The sequence below is a fragment of the Eubalaena glacialis genome, chromosome 2 (genome assembly GCF_028564815.1).
Source record: "Eubalaena glacialis isolate mEubGla1 chromosome 2, mEubGla1.1.hap2.+ XY, whole genome shotgun sequence".
Classification (NCBI taxonomy): Eukaryota; Metazoa; Chordata; class Mammalia; order Artiodactyla; family Balaenidae; genus Eubalaena; species Eubalaena glacialis.
In genome coordinates this window covers 133,840,505-133,861,342 of record NC_083717.1, presented here as the reverse complement: position 1 = coordinate 133,861,342, position 20,838 = coordinate 133,840,505, and the positions used below count along the sequence as shown (strand labels likewise).

The 20,838-nt window shown below is 35.2% G+C and overlaps 1 protein-coding gene across 7 annotated transcripts in view; it reads right to left on the bottom strand.

The window, feature by feature from the left end:
- Positions 1-20,838, bottom strand: part of MIPOL1 (mirror-image polydactyly 1) — a 348,741-nt gene that overhangs the window by 71,089 nt on the left and 256,814 nt on the right. For all 7 annotated transcript variants that reach the window (XM_061182468.1, XM_061182465.1, XM_061182469.1 and 4 more), the window contains one exon: positions 2,729-2,959. In XM_061182468.1, the coding sequence (XP_061038451.1) occupies positions 2,729-2,959 (231 nt within the window). The remainder of the gene's footprint in view (positions 1-2,728; positions 2,960-20,838) is intronic.

Genomic DNA, 20,838 nt, shown 5'->3' with positions numbered 1-20,838 from the left:
AGGACTAGGAAAGTCACATCAACTCTCCCTGTGAAGCCAATATAACTGTGCAAATTTTTTAACTGAAAAACTTTTGCTTCCAGGAGTTAAGCAATTTGCCCTAAATCTCACAGGTAATAGGTAGGAAAGCAGGGACTCAAACACAGGTCTGTCTGACTTGACCACAAAGCTTGTCTCTATCTTTTATGCTGCACTGAATCTCATAGGACGAATATGTTTCTCATGAGGGAAAAGGGCAAAAGGCTCCAAGGAGAGAGGCCAACGTATATAAATGCATTAGTCCTGAAAAGGTAGTGCCCTTCTGAAGAATGAGATAGTGCAGTATGAGTGAAATGACAAGAGAAGGAGGGACTATGCAACACGCATTGTTCTAAAAGCATCACATGTATTATCTCATCTAATTCTTACAACATTATGAAGTAGGTGTATTACTGTCCACATACTATTGCCCACATCAACGCAGTGTTTTAAAATGTCCTAGTTCACATACCTATGCATTCTGAATCCAGAGTCTGAGCTTTTAAATTACCATGTTGAAGATATATGAGCATCTTTACTTATTTTACCATGCTCATATATAAATTTTATGATAAATTATAATTAGGAATGGGCCATTGTATTCAATAATTAGGAAATTACTGGTAATCTTAAGAAGAACAATTTAGTATAAGAGCTAGCCATAGTGTATTGAGTAGTAGAAGAGCAAATGGGAATTGAAAAACTAGAGGTAGTGAATACAGATCAGCTATTTAAGGAATTTGGTTGTGAAGGGAAAAGGGGAAATGTGGACCTTTTTAATTTAAATTTTAATTATTGCCTGGAATAATGACATATTTTCAAAGGACCTTCAAAAATAATTGCTAGTAATAGTGATTTCAGATTATATGGAGAATACTAATACCTAACAGAATACTAATACCTGCTAATATCTAACAAAGTCTTATACGTTGGCTTCCTGGAAGGTTATCATCTTATATCCAACAAAATAGGCTGATGCCCACATTAACGGTACTGAAGATACACTGCACACTTGAGGGCAATTAAAGATGAAATATAGTAGATTAAATATGAAACGGAAAGCCTGATAATATTTCATCTAGGTCTGATTGCTAGAAATCAGAATAAAAGATTTAACATTTAAATTAAAATTTAACATTTAACTCTTGTAAATGACATAACTGTTGCACTTAAACACTGTCCATGGATTGGTGCCATTTCCATTAAAAAGTCTTGATTTGTCTGTTGTTAAACGTGAAGAATAAGGACAATATAGTTAGTTTTTCAAAAGGTTAAACTTATTTAATTTAAAGCATTATCTGAGAAATGTTATTTCTACTTCTTGGGGTACAAAGTTATTTCTTTTAAAAATAATAACAATAGCTGATGAGATCTAAAAAATAAAAGTTGACAACATTTCCAAATTTTTTTAGAAATCTAATTGCTCTCTGGGAAACACTGTTTTAGGGAATTTTAGTTATGTATAGAAATTAAAGGATTACAGGTAAAGAAAACTTTGAAATTTTTAAGTATTTGTATCCTTTAAGCAAATAGAGCTAAATCCGATCTTGACTGTCAAAAGTTACTGATTTGTAATTTACAATGAAATGAGATCTACCTAAATATCTATCTTGGGGTTCTTAGAATGTTAATATACTTCGTGAATAATCAGATACAGTTTCTGACTGAATATAAACTTAATCTTTAAACCTATAAAAATATAACACCATAACTCATAAGTTTCAAGGTACATATACTGTAAAGATTAATTCCTAATCTGTTTTAAAACAGTCTTGACTACATATTTACCTGATCTTGGGCTAGTAATCAAGATATAATTTCAGGGATGTTGAGGAAATGTTTGAGATGACTTATTTTCAAACAAAAAGTAGTGAGAAGTAAGAAACCTTGAAGTTAGCACTACTTTTTCATACTGTAAAACTGAAAAAAAAAATTGTTAAGGAAGAAGGTATGTCTTAGAAATTGAATTCAGTTAGGTGTGTGAATGATGTAATGCTGTTAACAATACATAAAAAAGGGCTCAGTTAAAATGACAAGTTCTATTACATTAAAGCTGCTTTAGAAAATTCTGCTACAGTGTTCAAGTCCCATAAATTAACAAGTGACTTCCTTGTCTGTTAAGATATTTGTTAATATTTTGCTATCTATCATTAAGGACTGACTGATTATGCAGCTTTATTTAAATTTTAATAAAAATGCAAAGATTACTGAAAATAAATATAATCATGTACTGTGAAAAGCTGTATTGAATACTTCAGAAGAACAACACAAGAAAATTAATTTCACTGTACTGGATTCTATGTGCCTAGAGGTCTCAGATTGCAAGGTCATAGATGATTTCAGCTCAAGTAGGATTACTGTGAAGCTAAATGAGTACAGTTGGTAACTTGACCGTCTCTTCCCCTTGCTAATTACCTATTACCTATGAACTGATTTTAATCGTATGGCCTCCATGAACTCCTTAAGATCAATTATTCAATAAAAATGGTTTGCCCTAAATAGTAACCATGATTCCCAAGTAAATGACTTTTTGACCCCAAATATAGATATGACAGGCCGTCTAAAAAAAGTTCATTTGGCTCAATCCACTTTTGTCTTAAACTATTAACAGCATAAATAATAAATAATATATTATTTAGTTGCCAAAAGAATGTGCTTTTGTTTTGTTTTGTTTCATGCTTTTGAAATAATGCAAGATCATTTTACTTACTTCTGAACTTTGTCATTGGCTGCTCGGGAGGCCTCTATGGTGTGCTGAAGCTCTAATTCCATGTTTGCTCGATCTGTCAGAGCTTGCTGCAGTTGGGTAGCTAGTTCGTCATTTTGTTGTTGAGTGATGGAAACAATGTTCTCTCTATTTTTTAAAGCTTCTTCATAGGTACTAAGGGTATGGTTAAACTGATCCTTCAGATTTTCTTCTTGGGATAAAGATTTGTGTAAACTGAGAAAATACAAAAATAAATAATTTAAACATAAATATGTAGGCTGACTGACCAATGATCTATTTAACAAAAATCTCCAGTTAGAAATACCCATTTCTAAAAATCAAAAAGACAACTTAAATGGGTAAATAAAAATAATTTTTATATCACAATATTATACTTGATAATTATCCATTTCTCTGCTTCTAGGCTGAAAGCTACCCAGACAAATGATTATCTTTGCTACCAAAGCATACAAAAAGATGCTGCAGGATGTTAATTTAATTATATCAGTGTAAATATTACATTCAATTCTCTTTAAAAGGAATAGCAAAGAATTGGAGAATAAAGTATCTCTAGGTAAATAAAAGAATATAATAAGCTGACTGCAAAGAAGTGAGAAGTAAGAGAATGGGCATCAGTTTAGGAGATCCAGGGTCTATTCGGCTGAACACGTAATGAGAATGAATGAGATTTGTACAAATACTGATCAGCCTTATACACAGCATTTTCTACTTGTCACAATTGAGATATAAATGAAGTTAAAATCACAAGTCAACCTGCACAGAAATAATATGTATTCAGATATATTTTCTTTTTGTTAATGAATCTTATGCTAAATACATCCACTCATTAAGTCATACAGAGAAACAGCATATAAATTAAGACTAAATTAATGCAGAAGAAAATGCAGACAAATAGAATCTTAAAATGCTAAAGGTCAGATCTTTGATATGTCATTACACCTACCACCTGAGGTTATTTTGAAATGGCACCAAGCACCTCACTCAATTAAATAAAGACATTTTGAAAATATAAATATTTAATAACGGGAAATTTAAAATCCACACAGGAGATGTTCTTTTTTTATTAAATAAGATCATTTCAGTATATGCATACAAAAGAAATGTCGATGGGAGACTTGAAGTAAAACACCCTAACTATATAATACAGATTGATAATGTTGAAAGAAAGTAATATAATTCTTAAAGCTGCAGAAAGCTAGTCAGGGAACTTTAACTCTGGCTGAATATCTAGTCTGGTACTTTATCTAAAACTTTTCAAACTAAAGTAATTATAAATTTCTTCTTTTTGCTTAAATAGCCTATAAGCCTCTGTGGGGTGCTCACTTTGGAGAAGGTGTCACACAGAAATAAGATGGACTTGAGACAGGGATAGTTAGCATACCAAAAGAAATCATGTCAGAATTCAATTTAGTCCCTAAGAAGAGAGATGCTGCTAAACTGTGGTCAAGTGATTACTATATATGAAATAAGAATGGTGTATAGTGCCAGATTTGCAGAGTGCAGAGAAAGTATCTTCCTTCATGGTTTTCACCTTGTTATGTATCTAACCCTTATTTCATTCTTGGTTCTTTCTACCAATCTATATGCTTAAAGACTCCTGTCTCTTGCTCATTTTCCTAATTCTTTCTCTGTTCTCTCATACTTTCTGCATTCTTCCAACTTCCAATTTCTTTCAATCTACTCTCTTTGTTTACTTGAAACACCCAAGAAAGAAAGAAACTAAAAACAAACAAAACAAAAAAACCTTTAAAAAGTCTATGCTCTTTACCTTTAAATATCAATTTCATTTTTTTTTTCTTTAATTTTTTGGCTGTGCCACACAGCATGTGGGAACTTAGCTCCCCGACCAGGGATCGAACCTGTGCCCCGCCACATTGGAAGCCCGGAGTCTTAACCACTGGACCGCCAGGGAAGTCCCCAATTACATTTTAAATTACATAATTTGCACAAATCCAAAACGTAAAGAATAAAATACAGAACAAACGCAGAACACTCCAGTCCTCCCAGTTGATCCCCTTTCCAAAGGTAATCACTAGTCCAACCTCTATCAAGATTAATATTGCCTGTTTTTGAACTTTTTGTCTGACTTAATATTTTGCTTAACATAAAGTTTCTGAGATTCATCCTGTTGTTGTATGTAGTTCATTGTTTTTTATTTTATGAAGTATTCCATTGCATAAATACATAGCAACTTATTTAACCATTCCACTGTTGCTGCTATGAATAATTCCTGTATGTGTCTTTTGATGGACCTAAGTACCCATTTCTTTTTGGCTTGTTTTTGGTTTTTTCCCCCAGCTTTATTGAGATATAACTGACATAAGTACTCATTTCTGGAGCAGAATTCCTCCATAGGGTGTATATATGTTCAGATTTAGTAGATACTGCAAAGTTTCCCAAAGTGGTCATACCAATCTATACTCCCATCAGCAACGGAGTTCCAGTTGCTCTATATGCATCCGTAGGGTGGGATTGCGAGTCCTCTTAACTTCAGCCATTTTAGTGGGGGTGCAGTGACATTTCATTCTCTTAATGTTGTCTTTTGATGAATGTAAGCTCTTAACTTTAATGAAATCTAATTTATTATTATTCCATTAATGTCAGTGCTTTTTTCTGTCCAGTTAAAAAAATCATAGCCTGCCCTATTCTTTATATTTTAATCTTACATATATGCTCCTCATTTATTATTTATTTATTTAAAAAGGGATTTTTATTTATTTATTTTTGGCTGCGTTGGGTCTTCGTTGCTGCACGTGGGCTTTCTCTAGCTGCGGCGAGCAGGGGCTACTCTTCATTGCAGTGTGTGGGCTCCAGCAGTTGTGGCACATGGGCTCAGTAGTTGTGGCTCGTGGGCTCCAGAGCGCAGGCTCAGCGGTTGTGGTGCATGGGCTTAGTTGCTCTGCGGCAGGTGGGATCTTCTGGACCAGGGCTTGAACCCGTGTCCCCTGCGTTGGCAGGCGGATTCTTAACCACTGTGCCACCAGGGAAGTCCTATGCTCTTCATTTAAAACTTGAAGTAGATCAGCATAGTTTGGGAATTCTGCATTTGTTTATGATACCTAAAACACTATCTAGTATATTATAACCAATTAAATATTAAGAATCAATGACTCAATTTTTAAAATCACACCATTATTAAAATCAATATTATCCCCATTTAATCCCCTTATCATTCATCATTTACTAGTTTTCTACCATTTAGTCTTTTCCTTTTTTTGGCAAATTTATACTACCTGATTTTAATTTTTCTCTCAGATGGACCTGTAACTGGGACCCTTTATTCTCAAGCTCAAAAAGCTACTACTCATTCAAAATACTTTGGAAACCTTTAAATCCCCATCAAGTCTTTCTCAAACTGAAGCAGTTGCTGGAGTGATCTCTTAAAAAGATAAATCAGATAATGTCACTCAAAATCCTGCAATAGCACCTCATCAAACTCAGAATAAATCTCTGAAGATAACAAATTACATATTTTAACTCACTAAACCTCACAACAACTTAGGAAGGGAGTCCTATTAATATTACTTTTTTACTAATGAAGAAACTGAAACAAAGAGGCAAGTAATTTAATTAATCTCATACCCCTACCCTAGCAGAGCCAGAACCTGGACACACATCATAGCCTCCTTCCTGGGCTGGAATCCTCCCCTACTTGCCATGGGCTACAAAGCCCTCTATCATCTGGCCTCTCTACCTACCACCTTTTAGCAGACATTCCATTTCTCAGGTACAGTAAGCTTTTCCTGCTTGAAGCATTTCTTTGAAATGCCTTTCCCTCCATGCTTCTATGTGACCAACTCCTACTCATTCACTAGGTCTCAGCATAAATACTACTTTCTCAGATAAACCTTTTATGTCTCTTCAGTCTAAATTTTGATGTTCCCTCCTTGTTATTCTGTCTCATAGAACCTCTTTTCCTTCTTAGAACTTACAATACTTTGTAATTGTTTTCAGTTTCGTCATGTGATTTACTTCCCAATTCCAACATATTAAATTACATAGGGCAATTTTATTTATGGGAAGAATGTATTCATAAATTTAATAAATCAAAATGTTTATAATTTAGGGAAATTTTCTTATAGGAATAAAAGTGAAGTAGAGAGGATATATTCCCAGCATGTATAAATCTATAACCACTGAAGTGTATTTGTGTTTTAGTGCTGCTTTTTCCCTCAGAAAGCTCTTCCCTAAATTGACAAGAGGGCCACATTGTTTAGCTTTCTTCAGAGTCATATCACATTTAACCTCTGTGCAAAGTTGATTGAGATGCATTGATTTTCAGATGCATTTTTTTGTATAGCAGTGGCATTACAATTTAATGGCACTTAAATGACATTGTATGGGAAAATATTTTAAGTTATAGTAAGAATAAATTATAAAACAACAGAAAAGCTATTAAATCACTCTCAGAAATATTGTGGCTCACACAATATTAACACAGGATGGTAATCATCCCTATTTATCATGAAGATAATGAAGTAATATCAAAAATTCAATTAACTCTTCCAGTTTTGAAATTATACAATTCTTAATTAATTTTTCTAATTTAGTATAGAAAGTGAGACTTTAAAAATATTTTTACTTAGTAATCTTTCATATAATCATAATTCAAATCCACATCAACTGTGACTATACATTATCTCTTAGGCTGCTCACCACGCTGAGTCCAACAGCAGGCCAAGGTAGGAGATGCCATTCAATGGGTATTAGACCATTAAGTAGCATGTAATAGATTCCTTTCTGTAGTGGTTTCCGTCTTCATTTCAGTGTCTCCTGGTCTGTTCCCTCATGACTGTGATCCTGACTATTTTCCTGATCCCTAACTCTCTGTACTGCCTCAGCTGAAAATATCTCGGAGTTTTCAGGTTTATGACCCACTTTTACATTTTGCTTGTAGATATTTATGTTCCCCTCAACTTGTGTTTACCTGCTTGTTGAACTCTCTCTCAACTGTAAGGTCACACATGGATGCATCTTATTCTTGCAAACTAGTACTTTTCCATCTATACCAAGTTTTGATGCTACTTTTCTTGGCTTCTTGTTTCTGTGATCAACTATTTCTTAAGTCCTTTCATGAGATCACTTTATTCACCATCCCACAATATGCACTTACACTTCTGTTTATGCTTCATTTATTCACAGTAATTGCTGAAGCATTCATGTGATCTATATATACTGTTTATTTTAATTGAATAAATATTCTTGGATTAAAAATTTAGAGATGAGGTGTCACAGTATAGGCAAATAGTTCTTTTTTAAAAAAAAAATTAATTAATTAATCTTTGGCTGCGTTGGGTTTTCGTTGCTGTGTGTGGGCTTTCTTTAGTTGTGGTGAGCGGGGGCTACTCTTCGTTGCGGTGCGCGGGCTTCTTATTGCGGTGACTTCTCTTGTTGCAGAGCACGGGCTCTAGGCACGCGGGCTTCAGTAGCTGTGGCACGCGGGCTCAGCAGTTGTGGCTCGCGGGCTCTACAGTGCAGGATCAGTAGTTGTGGCGCACGGGCTTAGTTGCTCCGAGGCATGTGGGATCTTCCTGGCCCAGGGCTTGAACCCATGTCCCCTGCATTGGCAGGCGGATTCTTAACCACTGTGTCACCAGGGAAGTCCCAGGCCAACAGTTCTTAACTAGGAGTAATTTTGTCCCTCAGGGACATCTTGTAACATCTGGAGACATTTTTCACTGTTACAACTGGAGGGGGGGATGCCACTAGCATTTAGTGAATAGAGGCCAGAGATGTTGCTAAACATCCTACATTGCAGAGGACAGACCCTCACAACAAAGAATTATCTAGTCCAATACGTCAAGAATGCTAAATCTGGTAAATGAAAAGATGTCAGATTTGGACTTTGAAGAAGTAGATTCAAATTTCAGTCTTGCTGTTCACTCTGTCTGACCTTGGGAAAAATACTTTATACCTTTAAGTATTAACTTCCTCAACTCTAAAACAATGAGAAAAATCTGAGTTCACATGAGAACAAAATAAGGTGATCTACCTATGTGAAAATATCTAGCACAATACCTGGCAAAAAACAGGCATTCATACATTGTATAATCTTTTAAGAAATAATTTATTTCTAATTAATTCTGTATAAGATCTCATACAATATTTAGATATTTTATAAGTAGTTTGATGAAAAACAACTGCCTGTTGCTACAGGTTTTTCATGAATTGGGAGAACTAAACTAGTTTTCCTAACCTTTATCACTTACTGATAATATTATTAAATCATTCCGAAAAAAAAAAAAAAAAGACGCAGGTTTGGCTTGTTTCACTGAATAAAAATAAATAAAGACAAAGCGAGTATGGAAAGCAGAAGTATGTGCTATGTTGTCCTCAGTATACATTTCCTGAAAGGACAGTGTCTGTTTTTAGTTCCTGGTTTATTGCATGAATTAATTTGATCTGAGTTTCTGCCTTACTGTGATTGCCTTTTCTCAGAAGAACTTCTTTTAACATTTGTTTCAAGGCAGGTGTACAGGTGACAAATTCCCTCAGTCTTTGTTCGTCTAAGAAAGTCTTTATTTCTCCTTCACTTCTGGAGGACAATTTCACTGGATATAGAATTCTATATCTAGATATGTCCCACGTTTTAGTCTGACATTCAAGGTGCTCCAGAATTCTGTTCTAGTTTTCTTTCCAGACTTTTCCCTAACTATTCTATCAAAAACTTTTATTCTAGCCAAATGGAAATATAAACTGTTCTATAAAAATGCCCTCACACTTTTCACTCTGGGATTATTGCTCGCACTGTTGCCTCCACTTGGAATGCTCTTTCCCTATCCCTCCAAGCGCCCGATCGCTACACTTCAAGATCCAGATTAACTGCCACAACCGTCATGAAGTCACACTCCCATATCCTGCCCAAGGAGAAACTACTTCCTCTAAGCTCCATACCCTTTCCATACCCCTTGTATTATATTCATCACTTTCTACTATCCTTTATAGCTACTTTATACTCGCTTTATCTTCCCTACTTTAGTCTAATGCTATTGAAGGAAGGGGCCATTTTTTACTCTTCTTTATTTCCTTCTAGGGCCTAGCACAGTGGCTTCTCTATAAGAGGCAGACAAAAAGTATTTACTGAACGTTGTTGCTTAAATGCTCCATTCGAACAAGTGGGCTCTAGTATTATAGAAGAGTCACATCAGTTTTATTTCCCTTCCTTTTCTCCTTATCTTTATGTGCAGCCTCATATTCTCCACTGCTTCCCTCATCCACACTCCGTTCCATCCATTTTTGAGGAATATTTAAAAATTAACATTTTTGCTTTGAGATCATTACAAATTCACATGCAGTTGTAAGAAATAATACAGAAAGATCCCTCATGTCCTTTACCACTTTCCCCCAAAAGTAACATTTTGTAAAATTATAGTATAATAGCACCACCAAGATATTGACACTGATACAGTCAAGATACAAAACAGTTATATCAACACGAAGATGCCTCATATTTCCCTACTTCCTTACCACTCCATCCCCTCCTTAAACCCTAAGAACCACTAATCTGTTTCCTATTTCTATAATGTCATTTCAAGAGTGTTATACAAATGGAAAGGTTTGGGGATTTTCTGTTGTCTCTCAGCATAGTTCTCTGGGGATTCATTCAGGTTGTTGCACGTATCAATAATGGAATAAGAGTTTTTTTGAGGAAATGGTCTGTTACTTCTAAATTGCCATTTTTATGCATGTAGAGCTGTTCATAGTAATCTCTTATTGTTTTTGTCTCTGCAAAGTCTATAGTGATGTCCTATCATTCCTGATATTCAAAATGTGTTTTCTCTCTGCTCTTATGTGCTTCTTTCTGTTCTTATTTTTAGTATTTTCTTCCTTCTGCTTGCTTTGCATTTATTTTTTTGTTCTCTTTCCAGATTCTTGAGGTAGGACCCTAGACTGTTGATTTGATACACTTCCAATTTTCCTAATATATGTATTTAGTGCTAAAAATTTCCCTCTCAGCACTGCCTTAGCTATGTCCCAGAAATTTTGCTATGCTGTACTTTTATTTTCATTCACTTCCATATATATTTTTTAATTTCCCTTGAGAATTCTTCTTTGACTCATGGATTATTTAGAAATGTGTTGTTTAGTTCCCAAGTGTTTGGAGATTTGTTACATCTCCTTACCACATAAGGTAACAAAGGTTCCAGTGATTTAATGTGGATATCTTTTGGGGGGGCCATTTTTGGCCTATTACAATTAATAAAATCAATAAACCTATAGCCAGGCTAACCAAGAAAAAAGAAAGAAGATAAAAATTACTAATATCAGAAATGAAAGAGAGGTCATCACTACTGATCCCAGGGACATTAACAGGATAATAAAGTAATGTTATTAACAACTCTATGTCCACAAATTTAATAACTTAAATAAAACGGACCAAATTCCTTGCAAGATACAAACTACCAAAATTCACACAAGGATAAATAGACAATCTGAATAAGCCTTTATCTATTAAATAAATTGAATCAATAGTCAATGCATTCCAAAAAAGAAAGCACGAGGCCCAGAGGAGTTAATCAAACATTTAATGAAGAAATGATACCAATTCTTTTTTTTTTTTTTGATACCAATTCTTTAAAATCTCTTCCAGAAAGTAGAAACAGAGGAAATATTTCCTAACTCAATCTATGAGTCCAGCATTACCCTAATACCAAAACCAGATAAAGACATTATTAGAAAAGAAAACCTACAGAATATTATCTCTCATGTAGATAGACGCAAAAATCCTCAACAAAATATTAGCAAATCAAACCCAACAAAGTACATAAAGAATTATGCACTCCTATCCAGCAGGATTTATTCTCGGTATAAAACATTAGAAAATCAATTAATGTAGTCCATTACAAAACAATCTAAAGAAGACAAATCATTTGATCATACCAATAAATGCAGAAGAAGCACTGGCAAATCTAATATCCATTCATGATAAAAACTCTCAGCTAACTAGGAAGAGAGAAGAAATTTCTTAACTTGATATAGAACATCTACAAAAAAAACCCTACAGCTAACATCATACTTAATGGTAAGAAATTAGATGCTTTCTCCCAAAAATCAGGGCCAAGACAAGGATATCTCCTCTCATCACTTCTGTTCAACACAGTACTGGATGTCCTAGCTAATGTAATAAGACAAGAAAATGAAATAAAATGTATACACATTAAGAAGGAAAAAATAAAACTGTCTTCGTTCACAGATAACATGATTGTCTATGTAGAAAATCTCAAAGACTCAACGAAAACAAAACAACAAAACCCCTGGAACTAATTAGTCACTATAACAAGGCTGCAGGATGTAAGGTTAATATAAAGTCAATTGCTTTCTTATGTTGCAGAAGTGAACAATTCCAACTTAAAATTAAAACATAATACCACTTATATTACCACTCCCCCAAACGAAATATTTAGATATAAATCTAACAAAATATGTATAGGATCTATATGAGGAAAACTCAGATGAAAGATATCAAAGGCCTAAATAAATGGAGAGATATTCCATGTGCATGAATAAAAAGACTCAATATTGTTAAGATGTCAATTCTTCCTAACTTGTTCTATAGATTCAATGCAATTCCAATCAAAAGCCCAGAAAATTATTTTGTACATATTGACAAACTGATTCTAAAGTTCATATGGCGAGGCAAAAGATCTAGGACAGCCAACTCAATATTGAGGGAGAACAAAGTCAGAAGACTGACACCATCCAACTTCAGGACTTAAAGCTATAGCAATCAAGACAGCATTACACTGGCAAAAGAAGAGACAAACAGATCAATGGAAGAGAACAGAGAGCCTTGAAATAGATCCATACAACAATGGTCAACTGATCTTGACAAAAGAGCATAGGCAATTCAATGGACAAGGAATAGCCTTTTCTTTAAAAAACTGTGCTGGAACAAATGGACATGCATACAAGAAAAGAAAATAATCTAGACCGAGAACTTACACCTTTCACAAAAAGTAACTAAAAATGTGTTATAGGCCTAAGGAGTAAAATGAAAAACTATATAACATCTAGACGATAACATAAGAGAAAACTGAGGTGATCTTGGGTTTAATAATGAGTTTTTAGATACAACACCAACACCATGGATTTTTCATAATCCATGAAAAAAACAGATGTTAGACCTTATTAAAATTAAAAACTTATATGCTGCAAGACACACTGTTAAAAGAATGAAAAGACAATCCACAGACTGAAGAAAATCTTTGTAAAATACATATCTGATAAAGGACTAGTATGCAAAATATACAAAGAACTCTTAAAATGTAACAATAAGAAAATAAACCTCAATTAAAAAATAGACAAAAGAAGCAGATATATCACCAAAGAAGAAATACAGATGGCATATAAACATACAAAAAGAGGTTCAACATCATATGCTACCAGGGAATTGCAAATTAAAACAATGAGATACCACTATACCTATTGGAATAGCTAAATCCAGAAAAGTAGTAACACGAAATTCTGGTGAGGATGTGGAGCAACAGGTACTCTCATTTATTGGTAGTGGGAATGCAAAACAGTACAAGTACTTTGAAAGACAGTTTGGCAGTTTCTTACAAAGCTACACATAATCTTACCATATGATACACTGATCGTGCTCCTAAGTGTTTACCCAATAGTAATGAAAACCTATGTCTACGCAACAACTTGAACGTGAGTGTTTATAGCAGCTTTATTCATAATTTCCCCAAACTGGAAGCAACCAAGATATCTTTCAATAGGCAAATATATAAACAAACTGTGGTACATCCATACAATGGGATATCATTTACTGATAAAAAAATGAGCTATCAAGCTGTGAAAACACATGGAGGAAACTTAAATACATACTACTTAGTGAAAGAAGCCAGTCTGGAAGGCTATATACTGCATGATTCCAACTATATGACACTGTGGAAAAGGCGAAACTACAGACACAGTAAAAAGGTCAGTAGTTGCCAAAGGTTCAGGGGGAGGCAGAGGCGGATAAAAAGGCAAAAGCACATGGTTGTTTTTTAAGTGCTGTGACACTATTCTATATGAAACTGTAACAGTGAGTACATGATGTTTTGCATTTTTCAAAACCCACAGAACGGTAAAACACAAGGAGTGAGCCTTAATGTAAACTATGGACTTTAGGTAATGATAATGTATCAATATGGTTTCACTAACTGTAACAAATGTGCCACACCAACACAAGATATTAATAATGGGGAAACTACGTGTGGGAGGAGGTATATGAGAACTCTGTATTATCTCAATTTTACTGTAAATCTAAACTGTTCTAATAAATAAAGTCTATTAAATCCCACCCTCCCAAGACACACACACACACACACACACAGTAGTAATGAACGTTGACTAACCATAAGTCCAGTAGGAATCAAAAGTGACATCAGATAGAAAAGAGGGCAAGCGTAGCCAGCCATGGCATAATAGCCAAATCAGACCTAATCACACCTGAATTTAGCTATGTCTGTTATAAGTTATAAATTGAAGCATCTCCACAGAAGGGCTTATCAGGTAGGGTAAACCCTACCTGTGATCAGGTGTCATATTTATGTAGACACTAGATAACAAGCTGTTAGAAATAGTGTAGAAGAAATCCCTGCACAATGTAGAAGACTGGACTCAGTCACCTCTAGGTATAAGTGAGCTCACAATGCTGAGGCCTAGTTAAATGCCAGATATCATAATTTGTCATCCTAATTCTACTGAAATGGGTACTCCATCTAAGAACAGTCACACAAAGGAAGAGTGTCACCCGCATAAGGGTCAGTTCTAGACAAAAAGATTTTTGAGGAGCTTGGCACACACTCTCATTAGCCAATTTCTTAGCAGATGGCTGAGAAGTTTGCTCAACTACTGAAAACTATGTCCCATACCATCTGCATGAATAAATGATTTTACTAAAAATGTAAAAACCTCAAATAACCAACTGTTCTTTTTTTTTAATTTATTTTTTGTTTATTTATTTTATTTTTGGCTGCATTGGGTCTTTGTTGCTGCGCGTGGGCTTTCTCTAGTTGCAGCAAGCAGGGGCTACTCTTCATTGCGGTGCGCAGGCTTCTCTTGTTGCGGAGCACGGGCTCTAGGCCCGCGGGCTCAGTAGTTGTGCCGCACAGGCTTAGTTGCTCCGTGACACGTGGGATCTTCCCAGACCAGGGCTCAAACCCGTGTCCCCTGCATTGGCAGGTGGATTCTTAACCACTGCACCGCCAGAGAAGCCCTAACCAACTGTTCTTACATAGGGTAAATATTTTTCAATTTTATTAGTGATCCTAAGTGACTCACTTAGGAAAAGTAAATAAAGTCCTATTAGATATATAGTTTTATTTCACATTATATAAAGCTTAGGATAAGCACTGATGCTGATCTCAGCTATGAGGTTTAAATAAATTCATTTTATGAGACCATTACAAACGCACAGTGCTTGATACACAGCTGTTGCTGTACAGTTATTTGGTTAATTGAATTGTTGGATAGGGTTCAGTCGGTATGCATACTGGAAGCATGTGCTTTGTTTTACTTGGAATTGGGTGGCGGCATGGTGACACGTCAGGCCCTGCTTCCCTACCTCATGTAAATGAATGACTACTGTGTTCTGGGCACTTTGCTAGAGCTAGAGCTAGAGTAGTGACTAAACACACATTTCAAATTATTTTAAGTGTTATAAAGGAAGGGATGTGACATTTGAGTTGAAATTTAAAGGTAAGAGTAGGTATTAACCAGAAGACAAGTGAAGGAAGCATTTCAGGCACATGGAAGAACATGTGCCAAGGCCTTATAATAAGAGAAAGGATGGCTGATGAGCTCAACGAAGCCCAGTTACAACCAGTGTTCGTATCAGTGAACAAGTGGTTGGGTCTAGATCATAGAGGGCCTTTTTGGAACATGAGGACCAAACAGGAATTTGATCTTTTTCTTAAGGCAAATGAGAAGCTGCTAAAGGATTTTAAAGAGAGAGGAACAAGATTTGCCTTTTAAAACAATTGCTCTGCTCTGGCCAGGGGATGTTTTGTGTCTCTTCATCACCTTATACGACAAACAGCCTCTAACCACTAAGATGCACCTTGCTCCTTCTCTGAGTGGAATTTCAAGAGAGCATGGAACTATATACTGAGGCTTAAATCTAGGAAATAAAATTCTAGAACTCACCTTTTATTTATTTTCTTGGGTCAGATATTCCACTTATGAAGATTTTTTGTTTTGTTTTGTTTTCTGCCAGGGATTCTGACTAAGTTCAAAGGTATGCTAGTCTGGTCTAAAAGATGGGATTTCTCTTGGACCTAGTTTGGGATCATCTCATTTAGAATCAAATTGTCTGTGCTTGTGGTCTTCACCTCAAATTCTCTTCAAGGCTCTGCCATCTGCTCTGTCCACAACTGCTCCAAAAAAGATCTTGTTGCTCAGTATAAAAGACATTTTCAATCTTTATGTTATAGGACCTATCAGAAGCCAATTCTTTCTGGAAATGCCTTCTTTCCCTGCTTTCTATGAAAATACACTTCTGGTTTTCTGCTTCATCAAAAGTATTTCTTGATGCTTCTTAATCTCCTTTGGAGGCTTCTTTTCCTTTACCCATCCCTTAACTGTTGGTGTCTTCTCATTCTAGCCACTCTCCCTTGATTTCAACCCAGTCCCATGGCTTCACTCAATCATTTATTTCACTAATGACTCCTAACTTGGAAGTCTTTCTCTCCAGATCAGATTTCTATCCTGAGCACCAGATCTACACAACTGCCTAGTAGACATCTTCACTTGACCATCCTGCAAATATCTACAACTCAGTATGTCTAAAACTAAACTCATGATCTCATTTTATATCCTTCTACTAATCAGCCCTTTCTTTCCCTCCCTTCTCACTGGGCATCACTTTCTACTCAGTGTTCATGCTCAAAACCTATGCATCATCCTTGACATCCAATTCTCACCTAAAAATCTAATCAATCCTTTTGATTGATCAATCTAATCAATCCCTTGCATCTTTCTAGTATTCTTTTCAGCTCCATTACCATTATCATAATTTAGAGTGCCTGCTACTATTTTCTTAAGTGGATTACTTCAATAGTCTTCACTTGCTCTTTGCCTTGAGTGAGTTTTCTAAAGCACAAATATGAATGTATGACTACCTGGATTAAAACTCTTCAATGACTCCTCACTGCTCTGAGGATAAAGTCCAAATTCCTTAAGCATCCTTTACAAAGCTCTTCATGCCTCTCTATCCAGCTCATTTCTCTTTATTCACCTATTTACCTCTATAATCAAGCCAGGATGAACAAATTTCATATCCCCTAGAACACTGACCTTATCTTCTTTTACTTAACTAGCCCCTACTCATCCTTTAGATCTCAGCATGGATATGAGTTTCTCTAAGAAATCTGACCTGTTGTCCAGATTAGGTGATCCTCTCATGTGTTCCTATAGTACTCTGACCTTCCAACTGGATAGATGTTAAGCGATTTATTTTTTCACCATTTGATCTCTGGTGCCCAGAAAAGGATTTAATAAATATTTGTGGAATTGATTAATTAATTACTGGTTCCATAGGCTTGCTTCATGTGGTTCTTAATTTTTTTAATGTTTTAATGGTTGACTAGAATCTCTGTGATTGGTATGTGCCCTGCAGAATATAAACTATGGATATGTAGTACTGGTCTGTAGTTAACTGATGTGGCTTCCAGGTTGATTGCTTTGTGAACACTAAGAGTAATAAAAAGCCTAAGATTTAGAAAGAAAATGAAAGAAAGGAAAGTAAGCAAAAATAACTCCAATGAATTATTCTCTTCTGGAAGGAGATTTTACATTGACTCTCATTACTATGGCACCATTGTGGATTTCAGCAGTTTTCCTGGAATACTAGAAACAAGTGCTACTGGACTCCCCCCTGGTGGATGAATGAACATCTGCTTGTAGTGAAATAATCCTTGAAAGGAGTCATTCATTCAATAAATATTTACTGAGCAACTAGACATATATAGTACCAAGTACAAATTAAATGCTTGAGGATACAACAGTAACCAAAGCAGATAAAAATGTCTGATCTTATAGAGGTTTTGCTCACTACTCTATCTTTAGTGCCTGGAAGAACTGCTTAATATTTGTAAATTGATTAATTAACGTTACTTAAGGCCTGCTTCTAATCTGAATCATTCTGTACTTCCTTACATCTTGATAGCTTTCCATTCTAGATATGGGATTGCATGGCAGATGCATAGAGAAGGAAGAAGGAGAGCTGTAACACAATCCTCCTGGGGGTAACCTCTACATCTCTCCTATTTTCCTTTATATCTCTGATTTAAAGATCATTTTTAGGGACTTCCCTGATGGTCCAGTGGCTAAGACTCCGTGCTCCCAATGCAGGGGGCCCGGGTTCGCTCCCTGGTCAGGGAACTAGATCCCACATGCCGCAACTGAAAGATCCTGTATGCTGCAACTAAAGATCCCGCATGGATCAACTAAAGATCCCGCAAGCCACAAGAAGATCCTGCATGCAGCAATGAAGATCCAGCATGCCGCAACTAAGATCCGACACAGCCAAATAAATAAATAATTAATTTAAAAAAAAAACCATTTTTACCATAATTTAGTGTAATCAACAAATGCTAGCTTGTGAAATTTAAAGCAGGTCTCTTTATAGTGAACAGAGTTATAAGAAATTATCTTTTATCAGAATTTTGTTGATGGTATGGTAACTGTTTGTTTGGCTATGGTAACTGTAGAGAAATGTTATTCACACACACCAGAATGATTCCTTATTTTTTAGGAAATTACACATGTGCTATATACATCTTATTTAAAAGGAAATCAATCTGTTAATTATTTTGTTATATATTTTAGCAGTTGTTCTGTATAATATGTGAAAATTGAAGACATGAATAAAATCAGTCCAAACTTCTATCAGACTACTTTATCTACATGTTTTAGGGATTACGAAGATAAAAGTAAGGTTATTGTTTCTTTGAGGGCTAAAGAACTCAGTGAAGCATTCATTCAGGTTTCTTCAGAAGGGAACACTTGGTTTATCAGCAGTCTGATAACACTAAAACATGCCTTATATCACATTTATAGGCATCAGAATTCTTTCCAAAAAATGCAGCTAATAATGAGGATGAATGTCATTTACTTTTGTTTTGGTCTCCAGGAAATATTGTTTACTTTGCTTTAAAATTTATGTGAGTCATTTTGGTTATATGCCTTTTTTAATTAGGTTGAAGGAAGCAATCACTGGGGAGAAAGCGGAAATCAATTCTGATCTGATATTGATAGCTACTGTGCTGTAAACTGTGTGTCCTTTCTAATTAAATGTAAACATGTTCAGTTCTAAAGTCCAGCAGCAATGACAACAGTCGCTAGGAAAGATTGCCTAAGTACTTACTGCTCAACTGATCTGCTTGGCCTTTATTTCTTTCATAGTTGTGCTTGTGCAATCATTGCTGGGGTGAACGCTGGTTGTAACTGACTTTTTTTAGGTCATCTTCAGAGAAAATATTTGACAAGAATGTAGAGTGCTCTGTAATACCTAAAGTTATTTATTAACTATGTCCTTCTGATAGCTAATCAATGGCATTGCACAGAGTCAAATTTGTTACGCCAAACTGCCCCCTTGCCCAAAGCTGAGTCTTGGTAAATATTTAATGGCAGTAGAGGTGTTTTGCTAGTTATCAACTGATATGTTAAAGGACTCTTAAAAGCAACTTTATCTTGCTTTCCCTTCCATAAATGATTTGCTCAGCAATATAGTGTGTAGGTGTAAAAGCATCTGGCTTTCATTTTACTGAGTATCTTGCTCAGAAAAAGACCAAGTAAGAATAAACATGAAAAAATGCTCATTTTAATCAGTACTTTGTCACTTAAACATAAGAGGGGAAAACAAACCACCAACAAACTTCTCTCCTTGGTAAAATGCCAACTCAAAGCATAAAACAACCCAGCCCCTTTCACTGTACTAAACACTACACCAGACTTATTCAAAATCCATTGTACAGCCGCTGTCATCAGGAAATGTTATAAAGTTTCTGTTGCTACAGAGTTGCTACGTGCTCTGTAAAGATCAGAAGACGTCTGGATTTTTGCTTTTTATTCAACACAGTAAATGTTGGGTTTTACATCTTTACCTTTTTAATTACTGAATTTTAGGCCCTCTTGTTTCACTTACTCTAACTCCTGGCTGGGCAGGAAAAAATGGCAGTTTTATTTTTTAAATATGGAAGAAATCTCTTCAGACTTAAGTTTTATTAGAATACTTGATAACTGTTTAGAACCTTTCTAGAAATTAGGCTGATTTAAAATTTTTTTCACTTACTTAATTCTTATAGATTTAAAAGGAAGTTAACACATTTTTTATTCTGGCATGCCCATCAGTCTAAAAATTTAACACTAAATTGACTACTCAATACTGTCTTATGAAGTATGAATTTTAATAGCCTAAATCTAGAAGGTCACAAAATTATTCTCCTAAATATCAAATAAGAATGGGTGACTCAAAGCATTGTACTGAATTAATGGCCCTTTACGATGCATCCTACATCAAAAGGGTTTTCTTTATTGAAAATAAAGAAAAAAGTGTGAAAGTAAAAAGTTTAAGTTCTCAGAATGGAAAAATATTACAAATGTGCCAGATCTGAGGTGGAAACACTGGATTTCACAATCCTTGGATGATCTGTTTATTTACTTTGTGGTGGTCTGAAAGGAATGTTTATACATTTTTTTGCCTGACATGGCTAGTGTATAGAAGAGAAATAGCCACCTACTATCAGTGACATATAAATTTTTAAGATATTACTGATGGGCCAATTGCTATGAAGGCAAGGTTTCTCAATTTTTCCTAAAATTCTTTCTAAGAGTTATTTAATAATATGGTGCTTTGAGAGAGCAAGGTACCATACTCCAACTTTAAAAGGAGTTTCATTTTGTACATTGCTGACCTCTGTATATTAAAGTTTAGAAAGATGGCATAGAATATGTATGTTTTTAAATAAGTATTTCTGGTTTATGTCTCTTGAAGACATGTCTATATTCATTTTGATATCTGATATTTTATGTGATATAATGGTGTTTCCTTACTTCTCAAAATTTGGCCAGGGACCCAGGTCAGACCAGAACTAGGG